The sequence below is a fragment of the Colias croceus genome, chromosome 1 (genome assembly GCF_905220415.1).
Source record: "Colias croceus chromosome 1, ilColCroc2.1".
Lineage (NCBI taxonomy): Eukaryota > Metazoa > Arthropoda > Insecta > Lepidoptera > Pieridae > Colias > Colias croceus.
Genome location: NC_059537.1, coordinates 2591371 through 2613624, shown reverse-complemented (window position 1 = coordinate 2613624; position 22254 = coordinate 2591371). Strand labels below are relative to the sequence as shown.

The 22254-nt window shown below is 36.2% G+C and overlaps 1 protein-coding gene across 1 annotated transcript; it reads right to left on the bottom strand.

Annotated features, from left to right (window-relative positions):
• Window positions 1-1960: 1960 nt before the first annotated feature.
• LOC123694805 (histone deacetylase 6) lies at window positions 1961-22029 on the bottom strand. Its single transcript, XM_045640377.1, has 19 exons — window positions 21874-22029; window positions 21646-21783; window positions 20734-20823; window positions 19945-20075; window positions 19287-19470; window positions 18345-18547; window positions 18079-18147; window positions 17490-17682; window positions 17119-17178; window positions 16382-16575; window positions 8701-8954; window positions 8380-8461; window positions 7255-7401; window positions 6744-6867; window positions 6083-6304; window positions 5037-5162; window positions 4633-4762; window positions 3310-3944; window positions 1961-2490 (listed from the first exon to the last, which is right to left on the bottom strand). Exons 1-19 carry the CDS (start codon window positions 21874-21876, stop codon window positions 2272-2274), a joined length of 3204 nt encoding a protein of 1067 aa, XP_045496333.1. The 5' UTR covers window positions 21877-22029; the 3' UTR covers window positions 1961-2271.
• Between the last annotated feature and the right edge of the window lie 225 nt (window positions 22030-22254).

The window sequence follows — 22254 nt, the reverse complement described above, 5'->3', positions numbered from 1 at the left end:
ATTGATAACCTCCTCCTTTTTTTTTAATTCGGTTAATAAAGTCAATTTTATATATTTGTGATTTATTTTTTATAAACTACCTACATATAAGTGCAGTGACACTTGATTAACTCACTTATTTTTTATAAAAAGCGAAAATCATCTTGATTTAAGCGTGTCCCAGACAGACGCGGCCTGCGGTGGCGGTGGCGGTGGCGGTCAGTTGGATGACTTGAAAGTTCTAGGAACGACATAGACAGACGCGGCCTGGACGCGGTCACAGCGCGGCTTACCGCGGCCGCAAGCCCCGCCCTGTCCGCCACCGCTTCTGTGTGAATGAGCGCGCGGACATGAGGCGGTCATTACGCGATCAGTTGTAAATTTTTGCAACAGGCCGCGTGTACCGCGTGAAATTATGCCTATAAACACTGAGTTGTTTATTCAAACAGTGCAAAATTACCCAGTTTTGTATGATACATCACATAAAGACTTACTACTCTTAACTATATGTTATATAATAATTATATTAAAGAATCATTGTAAATAAATGTTGGTTGACCAAATAAATAAATAAATAAATACTAAAAAAACAACAGAATTTAAATCAAAATATGGGCAATAAACTTCGTACGATTGGCCATTTCTAACGTCCACTTGCAGGTGAGACTCGAGAGCTAATGTGCCGCTGTAGGTTAGAATGACCGCCACCGCGGCCGCGGCAGTATATTGTTATCACGGTCAAGCAAGAAGGCAACAGCAGATCGCCACCGCAGGCCGCGTCTGTCTGGGACAGGCTTTAATCAATCCGGTCGGATCCGGCCGGATTGATGGGAATCCGGTCGTATCCGGCCGGACTGAAAATGACGCCGGATTGCAATCCCTAGTTTATTGTGATAAAATGTATAATCCGAGATTTCCGAACCAAAATTGTAAATCACCAAGCCAATTTTCCGTGAGCTCTCTTTTGTTAAGAAAGAAGAAATCTACAGAAAATTAGCTTGTTCGAAATCAATTTAAAAAAGACTACAGGGTGTAGAGCAAACCATTAACGAAAATCAACAAAAATATTTACAAAATAAAATTACATATGGATAAATAATGTAGATCTGATTAAAGTTTAGCCAATTTATGTGAGAGCATGGCATTATAACGAAATATACACCTCATTAATTTTTTATCCATATGTTAAACAAAACAAATTTAAAGATTTCACCTTTCAATGAGAACATGATACATATCGAAAGCGATCAAATTCCACTTAAAATTTTCAATTTAATATAAATCATTAAAAAATGCCCAATTGAAACTTTCATAGTCGTTTACAAAAAAGTAAAGGAAAAATAATTAGGAACTTGTTAGTTATACATTAGAGATTATAATATTATTATATCACGTCACACAAAATGAAGATAACTTTCAGAATAATAAGAACATACTGATAGATATTATTGATTTCCATATTCAAGGTAGGTATTACATAAACATTCATAGCCACTAATAATATTCTAAAACACTAAAATATTTTTATAGTCACTACAAAATGCTTCACATCTTTATGTAGTCAGTTAAAAATGTAACAAGGCCTAATCAGTAATCACAGTCTATACAAAATGAGCAAGAAAGCACGATTAAAAGTCCTGTAGAGGAAGCGGGACAGCATACCAGCAATTATTGATAGTCGTAATTCTATTCTCTACAATTAAGATTTTAGTCTGTGCAAATCTTTATGGTGTCTCCTTGTCTCTGATGATGCCGAATTTATAAAAGTAAGTTAGCCAATTATATCCGTACTTTTAAAAAATTTCAGATCAGATACACCATAAACTTTTGCGTTATTTGGCTGTATCAGAGCCCAATTGATTTACACCGTTATTCTATGTACCATATTGTCGATATGTATGTTTAAAATCTACTGTGCGATAATACTCTTGTTTTGTATACCATTAACAATAGACTCTATGATAACTATTTATTTTATTTTGAAAATTGTTGTATTACACAATTAATATTATTGTTTTAGTTACTACAGTGTGAATATATAACTTATATTGTTGTCTACAACTAGTGTAAAGATTTCGTTATTAGTTTTAATTTGAGCTCACGACTTTTGAAGGAAATGGGCGACAAGATTAAAATTCCTTAAAACGTTTTCTTTACTTGCTTGAAGGTAGTTTGAAATTTTATTACATAATTACATTTCAATACATTTCTTATTTCTTTTTTCAATTTTTTTTTGTTATCTTTAGTCAGTAAAATCCAGCCCCCCAAAAAGTCGCGATGTTTCTCTAAAGTTCACTGCATCTGTACTCCATCCCTATAACACCAGGGCATATCCTCGCCGAACTTGCACCTGTGTGCGTTGTTCTTAGCGTCGTATAGCAGCGGATTGTCTATGTACGCGTCACAAGGGTAGCACCACACTGAGAGATCCGCGAGTGAGAGCGATAGCGGGTGCTGTGTTGTGTTGTAGTGGGCTGACATGTGCCCGTTGATGTGACGTCCGCATGCTGTCTGATAAAAAGGAATTAAAAGGTTATTTAGTACTTTATAGAAATTAAGATATATATTTTTTTTTTTTATTTGTGAGGATAATGTACTAAACTGTAAAAAGTGCAGTGTACTTTAGTAATTTTTCAGAAGTTTCAACATTATAGTAGAGCCATTTTAATAGGCAACATTTGACAGTTCAACAAAATTCAACAACGTAACCTAGTAACGACGACATAGAACAACGTGATATTTCGTTTTGTTAGAACTGCACATTTGCTTAACTTTTTTGAATTACGATTACATATTTATAATAATAATGACCGATACAAGTAATTTTAGGATTTGATTTTACTGATAAACCATTCTAAACATAATAAACAATTTCTGATTTAAAGAACTGACGTCGCTACAATTTTGTGTCAATAAACCTTTTTTCTTTTTAAATACCAGAGACGTTACTCTAAAAATCGAAATCTGACATCTAGAATCGAATGCATTGATTAATTGTGAATAAAAATTATCATAAATTATTGACATGTGTTTCAAGTTCGATTGACAAATGTTTCAAGTCCGTATCGATTAATTCACTTTAATCGATGTTTTTAAGCAGGTTACCACCCTATGAAGATAAAATTGATAGACGTCAAATGTTGCCTATTAAATTGGCTCGACTATAAGAGCAATTTGATACTTGCCAATTGCAAGTTAAATATGAAATTCTAAGTGTAATTTTTTTAAATTACATTTTGAATTTGAAAGGTTAATATTTTTTAGTCCAAAAGAGGTAAATTTTAAGTGACACATGTTCACCAAATAATAAAATAACTAACATATACTTACAATATAACATTGGAGGCACACCCAATTCTCGACCGTATGTTCACAATCCACGCACTTAACTCCTTGCTCAAATTTCACATTACCCGGTATCGCATATAAACTATCCAAATGTGGACAACCAGGTAAAGGGACAACCGCAAACATCTCCCCATCAACTATCGCTTGCATATTCTCCGACAAGAAATCCACTAGAGTCTTAGTTTCCTTCGAACTACACGCATTATCTTCATCGTCTGTCCCACAGTGAATACCATCTGAACATTTTTTATCTAAGCTCAAATTCGCGAAACCATCTTCTATCGACATATCCCACGCATTATCAGCGACTTTCGCCTTGGAATGTTCTAGAACGTCCTCCATCGGCAGCGCAATTTGAAACTTTAGGTTCTTCCAGTACTTTTTGTGCACTCTGATAACGTCATTTATGGATTCTTGGGCCGACCAATGGCAGGTTACTTTGGGGTCGTAGTGCAGTTGGATGGGGTCTCCTAGAAGGGCTTTAGTACACATGACCATAGCGTAGGAGATGCTTGTGACGTTATATCCGCCTTCTAGGCATAATATAACACGTCCGCCGGCCAAACTACGTAGCATGTGCGTCATGAGACCATAACATTCGGGAGTCACTTTGCAACCTGGAATAAATAAAGTACGAATTTTTAATTATGTATTGGATAACCTGTCTAAAACGTTCTGTAGATTATGCGACAAATACGTTCGTAGTTAAACGAAATATTATAATTGCATTATAAGATAATTAAGAACAAAAAGACAAAATTAAAACAAATATATTTTTTATCAGTCAAAAAAGGTAGGATATTGCTACAGCTTTACTAACTTGATACGCGAAAAACACCCGAAATTTTGACAATTACCGTCACTATTTATCATTAAAAAAAAAAACTTTTGAAGTGAAACTTCTTTATCGGGGTTGGAAAAAAATTTAGTGTAACATTTTTGCGTTGCGCGTGACATTATTCCGTTATGCGCTATCTTTTTTTATCCTTACCTCGCATGATTCGACGTATTTCTGTAAAGTTGCATATAGTAAATTATTTTTTGAAAAATAAGGTCGCAAAGAAGTTTCACTTCTTACGTGTGTACACTAGAACACGCACACATTTTTTTTAAGCTATTGCATAGCTTCCATCGCGGGCCTTGAGCGCGGGGACCGAATCGAGAAATTCCGTAACGAAAAAACCTCACGCTCCCCACTCCGACGGGCACGGAGGTGTGGCTTGAAGGCATGCTATGCAATAGCTTTACTGCGGCAGTCCCCGAGTGCCACACGTTTTTTTTTTATTATTTCACTATCTACATTACCTCCCAACGGATCCCCCACACAGGCATCGAACCCGGCGGACACGAGCACGAGGTCCGGGTTATATTCTCTCGCTATCGGCATCACGACCTGCGTGAACGCTGCCAAGTACTCCGCGTCGCCCATGCCTCGCTGCAATGTTAATTTATACCTTATTGGAAGGTAATAAGGTCTAATATTGAACAAAATTTCAGGTTTTTCAATTACATCAGCTCGACCGATTATTGAATCGGTCGGTGAAATTGATGTTAAAATTACTTGATGCTGTATTGACAGCAATTAATTAATTAATTCCTATTTGACTTCGAAAGATTAAATTAAAATGACTTTAAATAATAAACGAACATGTTTGTATTAGACATATTTATTAACTTAGTTTTGATATATGTAGTCATAAAAACTTCACCTTATTCCACGGAATATTAACGTTGAATCCCTCTCCCTTCCCCTCCCCCACCGCTGTATAGTTTGCAGCTTTAGAGTGCGGGAAGAATGCACCGTTATCGTAGCGGTGAAGCGACATGTACAGGATCTGCAATCAAAATACATTGTTCTTTTATAATTCCAGGTGTAATATAGAGGTTTCACAATATGCATGAAGATAAGCCACATTACAAATGATTATGTTTTGCATTCTGTTAAATATAATCCTCTGGAATTGTACACAATACTATTTGCTTGCAGTGAGTTTTAACACACACATGCAGTTTGCTATGTGAGTGATAACTGATAAGTGAGCGTATCGGTAATGCGGGTCACTGCTTGTCGAACCTTAGCCCCAGTGTAGCAGTGGGGCTACACACATCACGCCGGGACTACACACATCACGCGGGACTATACACACGCGGCACTACACACACGCGGGACTACACACACGCGGAACTACACACACACGCGGGACTACACACACGCGGGACTACACACACGCGGAACTACACACACGCGGAACTACACACACACGCGGGACTACACACACGCGGGACTACACACACGCGGGACTACACACACGCGGAACTACACTCACACGCGGAACTACACACACGCGGAACTACACACACACGCGGGACTACACACACGCGACACTACACACACGCGGCACCACACACACGCGGCACCACACACACGCGGGACTATACACACGCGACACTACACACACGCGGGACTGCACACACGCGAGACTACACACACGCGGGACTACACACACGCGGGACTACACACACGCGGGACTACACACACGTGACACTACACACGCGCGGGACTACACACACGCGGGACTACACACACGCGGGACTACACATCGCGCCGGGACCACACACACGCGACACTACACACACGCGGCACCACACACACGCGACACCACACACACGCGACACCACACACACGCGGCACCACACACACGCGACACCACACACACGCGACACCACACACACGCGGCACCACACACACACTGACCCTATGCTCCCCGCACGTGACGGCCTGCGTGCCGTTCCCGTGGTGCACGTCCCAGTCGAGCAGCAGCACGCGGCGGGCGCGGCGCCCCGCGTGCCGCGCGCCCGCCGCCACGTTGTTCAGCAGGCAGAACCCGCTCGGCGTGCTGCTGTCCGCGTGGTGGCCCGGTGGCCGCACCACGCACACGCCCGACCCGGCGATCCCGGATAGCACCGCGTCCACCATCTGGAACAACGAGCACGAATAAAAAAAAACGCATCACTCATTTACAATGTCACTGCACTTTCAGCTCGTCATAATTAAAAACACCCAGTTGGATTTTAAAAAAAATCACAGATTGAAGATAGATTGTCATAATTAAAAACACCCAGTTGGATTTTGAAAAAAAAATCACAGATAGAAGATAGAAGAAGACACTTTTCACCACTGAGTTTAATAAGTAATCAAATATACACTTCATAAAAGAAAAGCAACTAAAAAAAGTCAAAATGCAAAGTTACACACGCAAAGCGGCACGCGGCATGCAACGTCCGCTGCGTGCTGCGTAAACAACTTAAAACAAGTTTATAAGCGAAAAAGTGAAAAACCGCACGCGCAAAGCGGCACACGCAGCGTGCGCCGCTTGCTTGTGCTAAAAACCCTTTTATGTGAAGCTATTCATTACCTTGATAACACAGCCAGCTGCAACTGCAGCGCTTTCCAGCGAGTCAGGATGGAAGTATACGGAATCGTATGTGTCCTTCTTGCTGTTGAGGTCGCGGAGCTTCATAGATGATAAGTCTTTTAACCTGGTGGATAATTTTTTTTTCTTATTTTAGTGTAATAACGATTTAAGAGAAATTTGTGAATACTTTATTTTATAATATCAATTATTAATAGCTGACTTTGAGTTCATTTATTTAAGACCACAAAAATGAAGAAGAATTAAGTAAATAAAAAAAAATAATCAAAACTGAACCATATTTACGTTCATTAAAAAATCCAGTGATTAAGATAAAATAAACACAACACATCAAGTGCAAAAACTAGACAGAAAAAAAGAATATACAAACGCAAAATGAGAAAAATATTTTATAGATAAAATACAATAACCACATATTAAAAACTCTATTAATTCTGCAGAAAAATAAAATGATATCCAAAAAATAATGGCCTCATATAAAAAACTATTATACCTCTGTAAATGTTCAGCAGAATGCACGGCAAGTATGTCCCGGTCGGTTGCCCGCGCCCCGGATAGCACGTGCACGCGATCCAATAGTCCAAAGTCCATGTGCCGTTCGTGTATACGCAGTATCCGCTGCGGGCATTCCACGTGACCGCTGGTGGGATAATGAACTTTATTTTTTTAGACATAGAGTAGATTTTTGCAATCTAAAAGTGAAAACACACGCATCACAGAGACGGTTGGAAAATGAACTTTATTTTCTACTATATAGAATACATATTTCAAATAGGTTATCATAAAAGTGGAAACACGTCCAAAGTCCATGTGTCGCACGTAGTATCCGTTGCGGGCATTCCACGTAACCGCTGGTGGTAACATAAACTTTATACACTTAGAAATAGAGTAGATATTTACAAATAAGTGCATGTTACCACTTTCATAATGCTCTTCATATATCTTACAGAGGTGGTTGTAAAATGAACTTTAAATCCTTATAAATCTATACATATAATAAATCTGTAGAAGGGTCAATTCTGTACATTGAAAATATTAAAAAAATAAATAGCAGGGGGTGTTACTGGATCGATACCAAACCCAAATATGTGATTAAAAAAATTTTTGTCTGTCTGTCTGTCTGTCTGTCTGTCTGTCTGTCTGTCTGTCTGTCTGTCTGTCTGTCTGTATGTGAAGACATCACGTGAAAACTACCGGTTCGATTTCGATGAAACTTGGTATAATTATACCTTATTATACTGGGCGTAAAATAGGATACTTTTTATCCTGGAAAAATACGTAGAAAAAAAAATAATCTTAATTTTTCAGTTTTATCCATAGACGTTGTTCCGTAGAACCGCGAACACACGTTGCGTATTATTATAGACCTAGCCGTATTTGGGTCCAATAGATATTTATAAGATATCATTTTCAGAGTTACTCAAAATGGAGAAAATATAAACCATCCACGCGAAGACCGACATCCGCGCGGACGGAGTCGCGGGCGGAAGCTAGTAGAGTATAATTATGTTTACAATTGTTTTATAGGATGTGGTAAGCAGAATCTTAAAATTGGTAAATTCTAGGAATGGAAGTAGTTTTTTATTAAATTTCATATAGTAAGTATATGGCAACTTACGGTTCGCAGATGTTAAAATGCTTCAACATAGCTTCATCATAAATATAACAAACGGGATGCTGTGCCAACTTCAAATCCGTTACTGTAACAAATGAAAATTTGGTATATAAATTTTAAAATTTTGTATGTATAAATAATATTTGACTTAAAAAATTCAGAATTCTGTAATCGAATAAAATCTTCTATATCTAGTTCTTGTGTATTTTAACGATTCAAAAGCGCTTCTAAACGAATTAATTAATATTTGCAATTGAATTAATCCTTTAAGTATCTGAAAATCACTCATTCTTGTATAACATACAGACTATACCATCAACTCACCCATTTTCAAATGCTCCAATCGTTCCATTATCTGTCGTTTCGTCGCACTATCTTGTACCGGATAACAGTTCCTGGTTTCGTATTTCTCCGGTTTAGTTTCATCTCCCTCCCACCTCACTACAACCGTATGTTTCTCTTTGTCTACATCGCAAACGTTCTTGATACTTGTGTCTATACTATATGTGGGTTGGTAGTTGAAACAACGCCAGTGTTTTCGATGTGCGTATATGCAATTGAGGATCGATTCGCGGATTCTGTAATATAAATTGGTGCGTCAAACTTATACGAGAATAGAAATAAATTGTAAATGGGCTGTTGATGCTGGTTAACTGGATAAATAGCATGATAACTGTTTCCTCTGCGAAATTTTGGGTTCTAATTGTTGTTTTGTTATTTTCATGTATTTAATACTAGCTGTGCCCGCGACTTCGTCCGCGTGGAATAGCGACTGCATAGTAGTTACTACTTTACATACAATTATTTAGTAAACACGTACTACAATAAACAATTCAAAGAATTGTTGAATTTATTACTAATCTAAGCTAAAAAACTTACGTACTTTCCGGAAATCCAGGGCATTCTCCGGGGATATCCGGAAAATGCCTGTAAAATATCTGGAAAATCCCCCGGAAAATGTGTGAAAATGTCCGGGAAATACCCGGAAAATGTCCGGAAAATATCCGGAAAATGCGTGAAAATTTTCGGGAAAAGCGTGGAAAATGCCTGAAAAATCTCCGGAAAATGTATGAAAATGTCCGGAAAATATCCGGAAAATGCGTAAAAATGTCCGGGAAAAGCCTGGAAAATCTCCAAAAAATGCCAGGAAAATGACTGGGAAATGTCTGGAAAATATCCGGAAAAAGCGTGGAAAATGCCTGGAAAATCCCCGGAAAATGCGTGAACATGTCCGGAAAAAAGCTTAGAAAATGCCTGGATAATCCCCGGAAAATGTCAGGGAAATGTCCGGAAAATGCCGGGGAAATGCCTGGAAAATATCCGGAAAATACGTGAAAATGTCCGGGAAAAGCGTGGAAAATGCCTGGAAAATCCCCGGAAAATGCCTGGGAAAATCCCGGAAAATAACCGGAAAATGTGTGATAATGTCCGGGAAATAACCGGAAAATATCCGGAAAATGCGTGAAAATTTTCGGGAAAAGCGTGGAAAATGTCTGAAAAATCTCCGGAAAATGTGTGAAAATGTCCGGAAAATATCCGGAAAATGCGTAAAAATGTCCGGGAAAAGCCTGGAAAATCTCCAAAAAATTTCTGGTAAATACCCAGAAAATTCCCGGAAAATAACCGGAAAATGCGTGAAAATGTCCGGAAAAAGCGTGGAGAATGCCTGGAAAATCCCTGGAAAATGTCAAGGAAGTGTCCGGAAAATGCCTGGGAAATGCCTGGAAAATATCTAGAAAATGCGTGAAAATTTCCGGAAAAAGCGTGGAAAATGCCTGGAAAATCCCCGGAAAATGCGTGAACATGTCCGGAAAAAAGCGTAGAAAATGCCTGGATAATCCCCGGAAAATGTCAGGGAAATGTCCGGAAAATGCCTGGAAAATATCTGGAAAATATCCGGAAAATGCGTGAAAATGTCCGGGAAAAGCGTGGAAAATGCCTGGGAAATCCCCGGAAAATGCCTGGGAAAATCCCGGAAAATAACCGGAAAATGTGTGATAATGTCCGGGAAATACCCGGAAAATGTCCGGAAAATATCCGGAAAATGCGTGAAAATTTTCGGGAAAAGCGTGGAAAATGCCTGAAAAATCTCCGGAAAATGTGTGAAAATGTCCGGAAAATATCCGGAAAATGCGTGAAAATGTCCGGAAAAAGCGTGGAAAATGCCTGGAAAATCCCCGGAAAATGCGTGGACATGTCCGGAAAAAAGCGTAGAAAATGCCTGGATAATCCCCGGAAAATGTCAGGGAAATGTCCGGAAAATGCCGGGGAAATGCCTGGGAAATGCCTGGAAAATATCCGGGAAATGCGTGAAAATGTCAGGAAAATGCCTGGAAAATGTCCGGAAAATGCCTGGGAAATGTCCGGAAAATGCGTAAAAATGTCCGGAAAAAGCGTGGAAAATGCCACTTCAAATTTGCGAAGTAATTAAAGCAGACAACCAAAAAAAGAAAAAGAAAGCTAAAATCTTTCATATTAAATGTATAAGGGATATTCATATTTCAATTTTCATATTATGTACTTAATGTATGGGAGAGGGTTTAAAGATAATTTTTTTGATATTTCTCGATTTATTTAAAAAAATCGAGAAATATCAAAAATTACAAAAGCACACTTATGCTGAGCTGTCTCCTTTTTGTCAGGGTCGTATGACACACCTTAATAAAAAAATACTGATTATCAATTTTATTTTCTCTACGTGCTTTTTTATGTTATTAATAATAATTAAGTGTTATTGTTGCTATTTTCTTGTCGTGGTGCTTTCTTATTTATCTTTTACGGTTCTTTATGTTTTTATGTGTGTGTGTTGTGCTGTCCTTGATAAATAAATGTTTCTTTTCTTTTCTTTTTTTTCTTTACTTAACGATTAACGATTACACCCTGTATATGAATGCCTTAGCAAATGTTCGCCGTGATTATATAAATGATCATAATTTTTTTTATTAATGAACCAATTGACATGAAATTATAAACACTAAATGACAAAAAAAAATTAACTGCAGTTTTGGGTTCGGGATCAATTTAATAATAACACCTGCTAATTATTTTTTACCTATTTTCATTGTATAAAATCGTAACATAATTTCCTATTGTTCTATTAACACATAGATAATAATATCTTCCCAAGGTACTAAATTTTAATAAAAAAGTTGTTTTTGTTATTTATATCTAAAAAAGAACTTTTTTAATAGACATAAACATTAAATTTTTATAAGTTTTATGGACGCTGAATTTAATGCAAATGGGCAAATATTAAAAGTAAAATTAGGTATTTAAAATAAATAAATGAAACAACTACCTATGTACCAATTACAGAAAAACTTCTTTTTCGGTTGAAAATTGCTGGATCATGAATATAATTCTTTATCTCTTACCTTGGTCAGTCTGGAAGAGATCGCTAGTAAGCGATAAGACCGCCTTATGTACATACCGCGTTAATCCATTTGGTATGATTGTAAATATTTTACTTGGTGTGGTATGTATATTAAATTGATAAATAATATGTACTATCCCAGTACGATCTGTACCGCGATAGCCATAACGATAATATAATATATAAAACAATCAGATAACATTAAAGCACGAATTAAAATCATACTTGTACAGTAGTTGTGAGTGCAATATTTACGTTTCAAAATTACATTTTTTTATGGTACTAAAACGTAGGTAGATTCTCACGCACGCACGCTGATACGTGGTTGGCTGCCCCGTCTCTCATTCCCGAAAAATATACTCTCAAACTACCCAAGATTCTTCCAATGATTGTACCATACGTTGGACATTAACTTTAGTCAACAATTGACCACGCGCAAGGATACTAATTTCTACTACATCCTCACGCAAATCATCAATTTTTATGAATCTGTAAATAAAAAAAACAAAAGATATCTTTACCTAATTTTATTAAAAAGCTACTAACAAATAAAATTTTATCAAGAAGTAAAGTGACCTTCTTTGGGTGTTATATATAAAAATAGAATTTCATCATTTTCTTATTTTGTCTTAACTTCAATTATAATTAAAAACATGAGTCTAACTATATAATTATTATAAAGAATAAATATAAAAGCTACAACTTACCTTTTGTGGGAACGCAAGAAGGATTTTTAAAAATGTCAACAATGAACACAATCTCATATTACCAATATTAACTGTTAAAGCCTGTCCCAGACAGACGCGGCCTGCGGTGGCGATCTGCTGTTGCCTTCTTGCTTGACCGTGATAACAATATACTGCCGCGGCCGCGGTGGCGGTCATTCTAACCTACAGCGGCACATTAGCTCTCGAGTCTCACCTGCAAGTGGACGTTAGTAATGGCCAATCGTACGAAGTTTTCTTGCTTTTATTGCCCATATTTTGTCTTTAATTCTTTTGTTTTTTTAGTCTTTATGTGATGTATCATACAAAACTGGGTAATTTTGCACTATTTGAATAAACAACTCAGTGTTTATAAGCATAATTTCACGCGGTACACGCGGCCTGTTGCAAAAATTTACAACTGATCGCGTAATGACCGCCTCATGTCCGCGCGCTCATTCACACAGAAGCGGTGGCGGACAGGGCGGGGCTTGCGGCCGCGGTAAGCCGCGCTGTGACCGCGTCCAGGCCGCGTCTGTCTATGTCGTTCCTAGAACTTTCAAGTCATCCAACTGACCGCCACCGCCACCGCCACCGCAGGCCGCGTCTGTCTGGGACACGCTTAAATGGTGTCTTGTTTGACATCAAATAATAAACATCTACCCTCACTTCACATAAAATATAAGCACCTGAAGTGGACTCTGGGAAGACATGGGTTAAAAAGATACAAATAAAAAACCCCACCAACATCATAATATTTAAATTATAAATTTGCAAGAAGCGTTAATATTATGTAAATTGAATTGATTTTAATGAAATCTCAATAGATGGCGCTGTTTCAAATTTGTCTTTATACTATTTAATTCATTAAACTGTTTCTCTGCCCAAATTACGTAAATGACATAGTTTTTATTTTGTAAAGCTAGATAATAGCATGGCTTACTCGAAACCAACATTTAAACATGAGTCTTTAGATTGTACGCTGTCGTAGTACACGGAATATGTAAGAAAAATAAAGGTCCACAGCTCCTCCCCCGAAGGTGATATCATGATAATATGTTTAAACTATCCTCACCCGACCTCGCAGGAACATTCATGCAAAATTTGAAGTTAATCTATGCAGTACTTTCTGAGATTAGCTCGGAAATACATACAGACAAACAGACAAACCGACAAACAGACAAACAGACAAACAGACAAACAGACAAAAATTCTAAAAACTATATTTTTGGCTTCTATATTGATTATAGATCATGGATTATGTATTCTTTTAAAAAAATATTTAATGTACAGTTTTGACTTTCCTACGATTTTATTATATGTATAGATGTACACAGTGAGACATTGAGGATGCAAATAGATTTAAAAATCCAAATGTTTTGATTTATATGATAATGTTAAATTATTATTTTTGTAATTGTTCCTGTGTGTTCTCCAAGTAAATAAATTAATTAATTTTCTACACCAGTATATTCCTTGACTAGTAGACTAAAATGATAATGAGCTCTATGGCCAAACGTATGAACGCAAGTAAGAGCGTCACGTAGATGCCGGTGACGGTATCGGTCAATTAAGGAAAGCTGGCATGTTCACAGTACTCACACTTATGCAATTTCACTTACAGTATGTTCAAAAATAAATGCGATTCTAGTTTCATTTTAGACTTGAATTGTAAAATGGGTGCGTTGCAGATAAATATATGCAAATATAATTATGAAAGCTCTCATAATTTACCTGTAAAATTATAATTTAAAAGTAAATCAATTGATGAACTTAATTATTTATTCTAAAAATAATCAATTGGATAAAAGTATTAATAATCATTCAATTATCAAATAATAATTAAATTTCAGGTCATAAAAACAATACAAATAACACGTGCGCTCACTCCCAAGTCCCAACACACGGATGGTTGTTTTGATAATGATTTAAATGACGGACGTCTTCTGCAGTTGCGGAGCAGTCTTGTCCTGACTTTGGTTGAGTAAAAATATCTAAGAAATATTATATTTGTAGTAAGTACGTAATACCTACCAATACGCGCTAACAAATACGTGTTACATGTTTATTGTATAATTTTCACACTATTGGTTTTAAACTCAAACTCAAACATTTATACAATTAGACTTCTTCTAGAAGCACTTTTGAATCGTGAAACAGTTTAACAGTTTTAACATTTACCACCAATTCAGAAAGCAGTATCTATAGAGAAGAAGAAGAATCTATTTAATCATAATCGTAATCTTCTACTTCACTGAAACTTTCATCGCTCGAAGAACTCGATGTTTCGCCGTCGGAATTTCTTAATGTTATTATAAATGAGTCAGTGTAATTATCTACTTTTGGTTCTAATTGAATATATTTTTCCTCATGTTTTCGCGTCTTTCTCCAAACGTCACTAAACATATCCAGACTAATAGCATTTGCTTCCTTTCTAAATAATTCTTCCACAGTTTTCAAGTTAAAGTTCACATTTTGTGATGCTACTTTCCCTTTAATTATGCCCCATAGTAACTCTATTGGGTTGAGTTCTGGATGGTATAGTGGAAGGCGCAATACACTATGTCCATGATCTTTGAGGATTGCATCAAGTAAAAATTGTGTATAGTTTGGCGTATTTTTTTTAAATAATGTCATAAAGACAGAGACAGAGAGCTTGTATTGTGATTTATTCTGGATCGCTCGTCTTTTAATTCTATTAAATATGCTTAGGATATGTCACAACTAAGCGCTCTAAAAGATTTTCCGCAAAATTTAATTACGGATCAACAACTTTACGAACACTTCCAAAGAACACATACCGCAATAAGACATTGGTATTCAATTTTAAGTAAGAACAACCGATATCGTTTGTAAATTAATGTAAATGGTGATAACTCTGATTATTAATTAGTAACTAATTTGATTTTTGAAAAAAAAAATGCCGATTTTAGTCAAAATTTATATTTTTCTAACAAGATCCTTATCATCCAAATTTCCACCTTGGTGAGAAAAATTGACATTTCTAATGAAAATGAACAAAAAATTAAATGATTTTATTAAATACTGTAAAATAGTCTATAATTCTTCCATTTACTGTATCACAAAATTCTTCATAGATTTTTAGATATTCGTACTACACCAATAATATCACCCTGTATTTATAAACAATTGCAAAATATGACACATACATAGGCCGGGAGATACTGACACAAAATTTCGGGTCATTTGTAACAGAATGGCGGTTCTACAGAGGTCTTATTACGCAATGACAAAAAGAAAAATGATGGTCAGAACGCTGGTACCGGCGGACTAGTCGCGTGGGCGTAAGTCACACTCGTCGGATAAGTAAGACCCCTCTAGACCGCCATCCTGTTACAAATGACCCGAAATTTTCTGTCAGTATCTCCCGGCCTAACATGTGCAATGTATAAATGTGTTGACGTTCCAGCTCTTCTTAATATACTTATAAAGGTACAAGTCCGAGACGGGCCGCAGACCGCAAACTGCAACCGCAACTTATACCTTGAAGGTACAAGTCCGAGACGGGCCGCAGACTGCAACCGCAGGCGACACTGTGGCTACCGGCAGCGGTTACCGCAATGCTGCCTGCGGTCGCTATTCCAACTGCGGCTGCATGCCGTGGCTGCACAATGCACAGAACCGTGTCTAAATGATATAAACAAAAAAGACAAAGATAGTTTGTCACTTCCGCGCAGGTGGCATTTGCATACTGCAGTCTGCGGTCGCTGCGCGCCGCGGCCGCACGCTGCGCGTTGCGTCTGCAGGCAGCAGTGTTGCCGCGCGCGCGAATCAATTTCATAGATGTTCATAGAAACAAGTGGTGTTGCTTGCAGTTTGCGGTTGCAGTTTGCGGTCTGCGGCCCGTCTCGGACTTGTACCTTAAATTGATTGACGATGAACCAAGATACCCAATAATGATACTTACGAGTCACAAGGTTCACTAAGTGTCTCCAACATAGGAGGCGGGTGTCCCAACAAAGTGCGTAGTGTTAAAGCCGCTCCTTCAGCAAGTGACGCAAGACAATACCCGCCTTCTAGTACCACGCCCACACGTGGGCACACGCCCATGAGTGCGTGGGTTAAAGTGGCGTAGCATGCTGGCGTTACTTGCATCTCGCCCTGGTTTAAGATGGGTTTTATTTGTTTATTTTAGGCACTTTTACATTTACTTACAAACACATGCAACGATTAACTAATGCCCTCAATTGTAATTTACACACATAATAGACACTTCCATAACTTATATTTCAGATTCAGCTATTTTATGATTATGATATATCTACATAGTAATTTGTATGCGATAAAGAGGTTTTATTCGTTTCGTATAAGTAAAACTAAAGCAATATGCTGTTAACAATATAATATGACTTACTATGCTCATAAATGACAAAAACTAACATAAACGTTACAAAAAGCTACAAAAACAAGTTTGTATAAGTCTTGCGAAAAACCATCTTGTCAGGATACCACTCTTCACCATTCTCCAACAATCAACTCCACGCCCACAAACAAAAATAGACCTTACTTATAATACAAATAAGCTTACTTTCTCATCACCCACTGCCGCATCATACCCCGCAGAGACAAGCACAAGCTCCGGCGCGAACTGTAAGACACAAGAGACAAGAGAGCTAGAGATAGAGATAGAGATAGGGACAGTACCTCCGGGCAGCCGATCGCAGCGTCGTAGCCCGCAGAGATGAGGATCAGCTCCGGTTGGAACTGTGAAAATTTTTGGGTTAGACCGATTTTTATATGGATGGGAAAATATTTAAAATTTTTGGGAATTGCAGCAGTCAATTCTGTTGGGGTTATCAAATTTATTGTCAGGAATATTTATTTTCTGACAATAATTATTATTTTTAATTTTTGACCCAGCTTGTACAGTAACGCACGGAGACACATAAAAAAGTGTATGTAAAATTAATAATGATTTTATTAAAAATGTATGAAAAAGTATCATTTAATGCTTTTTTTGTCATTTGTCCATAAAAAACAAACCCTTTAATACTATAATTTCCCTATAATCTTACCTCAAAAGCCATCGGCAACAGCAGTTGATCCCAAATCGCGAGATAATCAGCGTCTTTCATCCCAGTCTTATTGAGAGGCACGTTGAAGTTGAAACCTTCTCCTTTGCCTGAACCGATGTAGTCGAAATTAGACTGTCTTAAGTTGGGCCAGAAGGCACCATGCTCGTAACGGTGAACCGAGAAATATACCACCCTGAGGAATTAAAATGAAAACATTATGACGGAATAGTATTTGTAAGAAGGCCTGTTGATTCAATAATAAATGTTTGATATAAAAATGTACACTATTAGAATCATATTCATAGTATGTTTGCATATTTGTCTTATTGTATGTGTCTTTTATTTTTAAGACTATATTTTCAAGTAAATGTAAATTAAATAGAATATATAAATCTATACTTAATATTATAAAGCTGAAGAGTTTGTTTGTTTGAACGCGCTAATCTCAGGAAGTACTAGTCCGATTTGAAAAATTCTTTCGGTGTTAGATAGCCCATTTATCGAGGAAGGCTGTATATCATCACGCTAACACCAACAGGAGCGGAGCAATGCGGGTGAAACCGCGGAGCACAGCTAGTAAAAAATATACCTTGGATCATCATAGAACATCTGCTGAGTTGCTTGGCCATGATGAACATCCCAGTCCACTATAAGTATCCTGTAAATAAAAATAAAACGTTTTTATAACTCAGAACTCGTAAATCTACGCCGATGAGATTTTTTTTATTGTAGGCTAAAATGTAATCAAAATTGTACATGTTCCAAAAAGGCGAAACTAAAGTCAGGTAGTTGCCCGACTCATGTAATCAAGCACACTCATATTATTAACATAGTATTCAAGTTCTTCACCCATACCTATTCAAATCATACTTCTTCATAGCATATTTAGCAGCTATGGCCACGTTATTATAGAAGCAGTAGCCGCAGGGCTCCGCCCTCATCGCGTGGTGTCCCGGCGGCCGGATGAACGCAGCCCCGTTTTGGACTTCGCCCCTTAGTATGTTGTCTACTAGCTCTATTGTGGATCCCGCCGCTAGGAGGGATAGCTCGTGGGTGCTCTGAATAAAAAAAATAATAAAGACTGACTATTTTGTTGCATTAGAATTGAGATAACTAAATAACACAGAGTGTACACTCTGATAGTGGATCTGACATGATCACAACAAATAAAAGTATTGTTCATTGCACAAATTTTTTGAGTCATTTCAATGCATTCATTTATCACCTTAAAACAGAATAATACAATGCTAGCTATAGTTTGTCAAAATAGGCACAAAAGTGCATGAATACGAGTTTTCAATAAAATATGCGCCATTATTAAGACATATTAAATTAGTTTATACATAAATGTAGTAATTACCAGAGAATTAGGTCATGATGACGCTATAAAAGTAATTATAAAAAAAAAAAAACAGCAAAAACTAAGTACAGTGAGAATGACTTCACCATTGTATTTAGCTGTAATGCATTCTTACAGAGAAAAACAATACTATTGTTTTAATATAGCCATGCTCAACTGAGATTAACTCATATGCAAATAATCCACATTTGATTAATAATAAGACAATGTCTTTGCAACAATTATATTCATTCATTATATTATACTAGCTTAACACCCGCGGCTTCGCCCACTTTGTCTAAAACCTAATAAATGATATATTAAAAACTTCCTCTACAATCAGTCTATCTATTAAAAAAAACCGCATCAAAATCCGTTGGGTATTTTTAAAGATGCATACAAAGGGACATAGGGACAGAGAAAGCAACTTTTTTTTATGCTATGTAGTGATAACTTACTGGATGAATGTAGACTGCATCAAATCTCGAAGATAGTTCTTCCAAATACTCCAAATTGTTATTCTTGTGAGTTTTCTCTAACATCTCATACACTGAGGTATCATGCAATTCGTAAATCTCTTCCTCGGTCGCAGGCCTTGGACATATTTCTTTACATTGTTCTATTAACTTCAATTCAACACACCTGAAATAAATTGTATACTTTCATGAGAATACAAATCCTACTTAATATTATAAATGCGAAAGTTTGTGAGGATGTGTATCAAAAGTTTGTTACTGTTTCACACAAATACTACTGAACCGATTACAATGAAATTAAGCACACATATAGAGGGTAACTTGGATTAACACATAGGATAGGTTTCCCACGAAAAATTCCCACAGAAATCCCACGGGATCAGGAACAATGCAGGTTTTTCTATGAAAACGCAGGCGAAGCCGCGGGCGGAAAGCTAGTGAATGGATAATTTTAATGATTAATTATAGAGTTATTCATTAGCTTTTAGTTTATGAATCAAATAATTATTGTGTGGGTAGTTTATTATTATTGAAGTTATATATTTTGTAAAAAAAAATGTATTTTATTTAAAATAGAAATACTGCACACTAAATTTGTGCAAATAGCAATAGCAATAAAAACAATGATAAAAATATATACCTTTTAATAACACTGATAAGTCGTTCAGGATTCTCTGGATAATTGTCATCCCAGAGACATTTGTGTTCCACCATCCGTGGCTCAGTGACAAAACCAGTCGGCCCCTTAACCTTTGTCTTTGATTCCATTGTCTAAAAAGCGCGAAAAAGTAAAATTGATTATTATATGTATATATATTTATTTCATGGAGATAACAAACTTGGGTAACACAAACGCGTAACTGGCAGTTTTTTTTTCATTCCATTTTCATTTCAATTTTTAATTATACATTAATTTGCGTCACTTGTTTTTTACTTATTGGATATTCATATTAGTCTCTTATTACTGTGCAACTTTATTTTTAAATTGAAATACATTAATTTACATAAATTATAAAAATTCCAAAATAAACGTAATTATATGATGACAAAAAAAAATATCATTTTTTGCTAGTTAAATTCGGTTTAACGATATCTTTAATACAAGAAATCCATTGAATTTACAAATCTATACTAATATTATAAAGCTGAAAAGTTTGTTTGTTTGAACGCGCTAATCTCGGGAACTACTGGTCCAATTTGATAAATTATTTCGGTGTTAGATAGCCCATTTATCGAGGAAGGTTATAGGCTATATATTATCATCATGCTACGACCAACAATAGTGGAGCCAGTAGCCACGGGGGTGAAACCGTTCGGAGCAGCTAGTCCTTTATGAATGTAGATATTTTATTTATGATATGAAATCTATAGACATTGTTTTCAAGAATTAAAACACATACACAAACTACTAAAATTATGGATTACTTACAATTTGATAATGGTCCCTCAAAACAGTTTCTATTGTAGATTTTTTCTTTTGCTGTGCCTTTCGTTTTGCTGTAATTACAGACGCCGAAGCCTGTAAAGTAAGATATTATGAACATATAAGGACTCTTATCATGGAGTTGAGATAACAGAGTAAATATAATAAATATTTATGATTTGTAAATTGTTCAATGTTGTTGAGTTGTAGCATGTGTTCATAATAGTTAACTTATTTGAAATATTTTTTTATACAATTAAATAAGACTGCTATAATTATAAGAGTGAATATGACACAAAAAAAAACCTCTTTGTTTAACTCCTCCTCTAGAAGTACTCAAATTAGAAATAATAATTAACAGATTTCTTTGTACTATTAATTATGTATGAAATGGGAAAGAACCTAAAATCACACTGAAGATAGTTTATCTTATTTTTTACATTTTTATCAGATTAAGGGGATTTCTATATAGTTTAATCACACTGAAATTATATTATTAAACAAATCTGAGGTATATGTTATCTTAATATATTATGGTTGATTTTATTCATATTAGCTCTCATTTCTACCCCTAATTCATAAATACTTATTTAGGAATCAAGCCAATTTTGTTTGCCTTTTAATAAAAGATTTCGCAAATATTAATTAATTAAAGGCAATTTAAAAATTAAAATATAGCTTAAACAAACAAACATCACATTGGCAAGAAGATAATGAGGAAACCTATATACCTGTATACCTATAAGCAGAACAGTGAAGACTTTGTTCTTAGTTTATCAAATATAGTTGACAACAAATACACAACACAATGTTGTTAATTAGCGATTAGTGCAATATATTCTCGTTTGAGATGCGCAAGGGCGTAGGTTTAAATTGGAAATTAAGTGAGAGGTAATGAAATAAGAATAATAGACATACTTTAACAGTTCCGGCCGATCTTGCACGTGTTTGTATTTTTGCCTTCCTTGCGCCATTTCTGGTCACAATATTTGATAAAGGGGGTGTCTTCTTATTGTCTCCGTTGGAATGACGGGTTGGAAGCGGCGGCGGTGACGACTGTTGTAATTAATAAAAATAAATAAACATTAACACGGATTCAATTACAAATAATTGATCTGAGTGGTAGTTCATTAAATTAGATCTTACCATTGTGTCACTAACTTAATTTTGTTTGTAGGGATTTCAATCTATCATTTTTTCAACCCACACAATAATTGGATATTGCTAATTACTTATTCAAAAAATCATGACTTCTCAATTTGTTTGTGATTGAAAACGAGAAACAAGCGTGTTATTGACAATGACAGCTGATTCTTTGACAAATATTGTAGCAGACAATCTCAGACAGACAATAGACATAGTACCACAGGTTACTAAATAAGTAAATAGATAGTTATATACTACTTAGTTGTGCTGAAAAAGTAAAAACTCCTAAATATCAATACACCCTGTGATTAAATCATATGAAAAAATATTTTTTTGTCCACGTTTTGTCTTTTATTTCTTATAATCACTGTACATCAGTCA

Excerpts from the sequence above, each read along its gene's own strand:
- LOC123694805 (XM_045640377.1), bottom strand. Across the intron at positions 18,148-18,344 it reads AAGAAGTATGATTTGAATAG|GATACTTATAGTGGACTGGG; the intron begins GTATGGGTGAAG and ends TTTTATTTACAG. Across the intron at positions 3,945-4,632 it reads TGTGGGGGATCCGTTGGGAG|GTTGCAAAGTGACTCCCGAA; the intron begins GTAATGTAGATA and ends TATTTATTCCAG.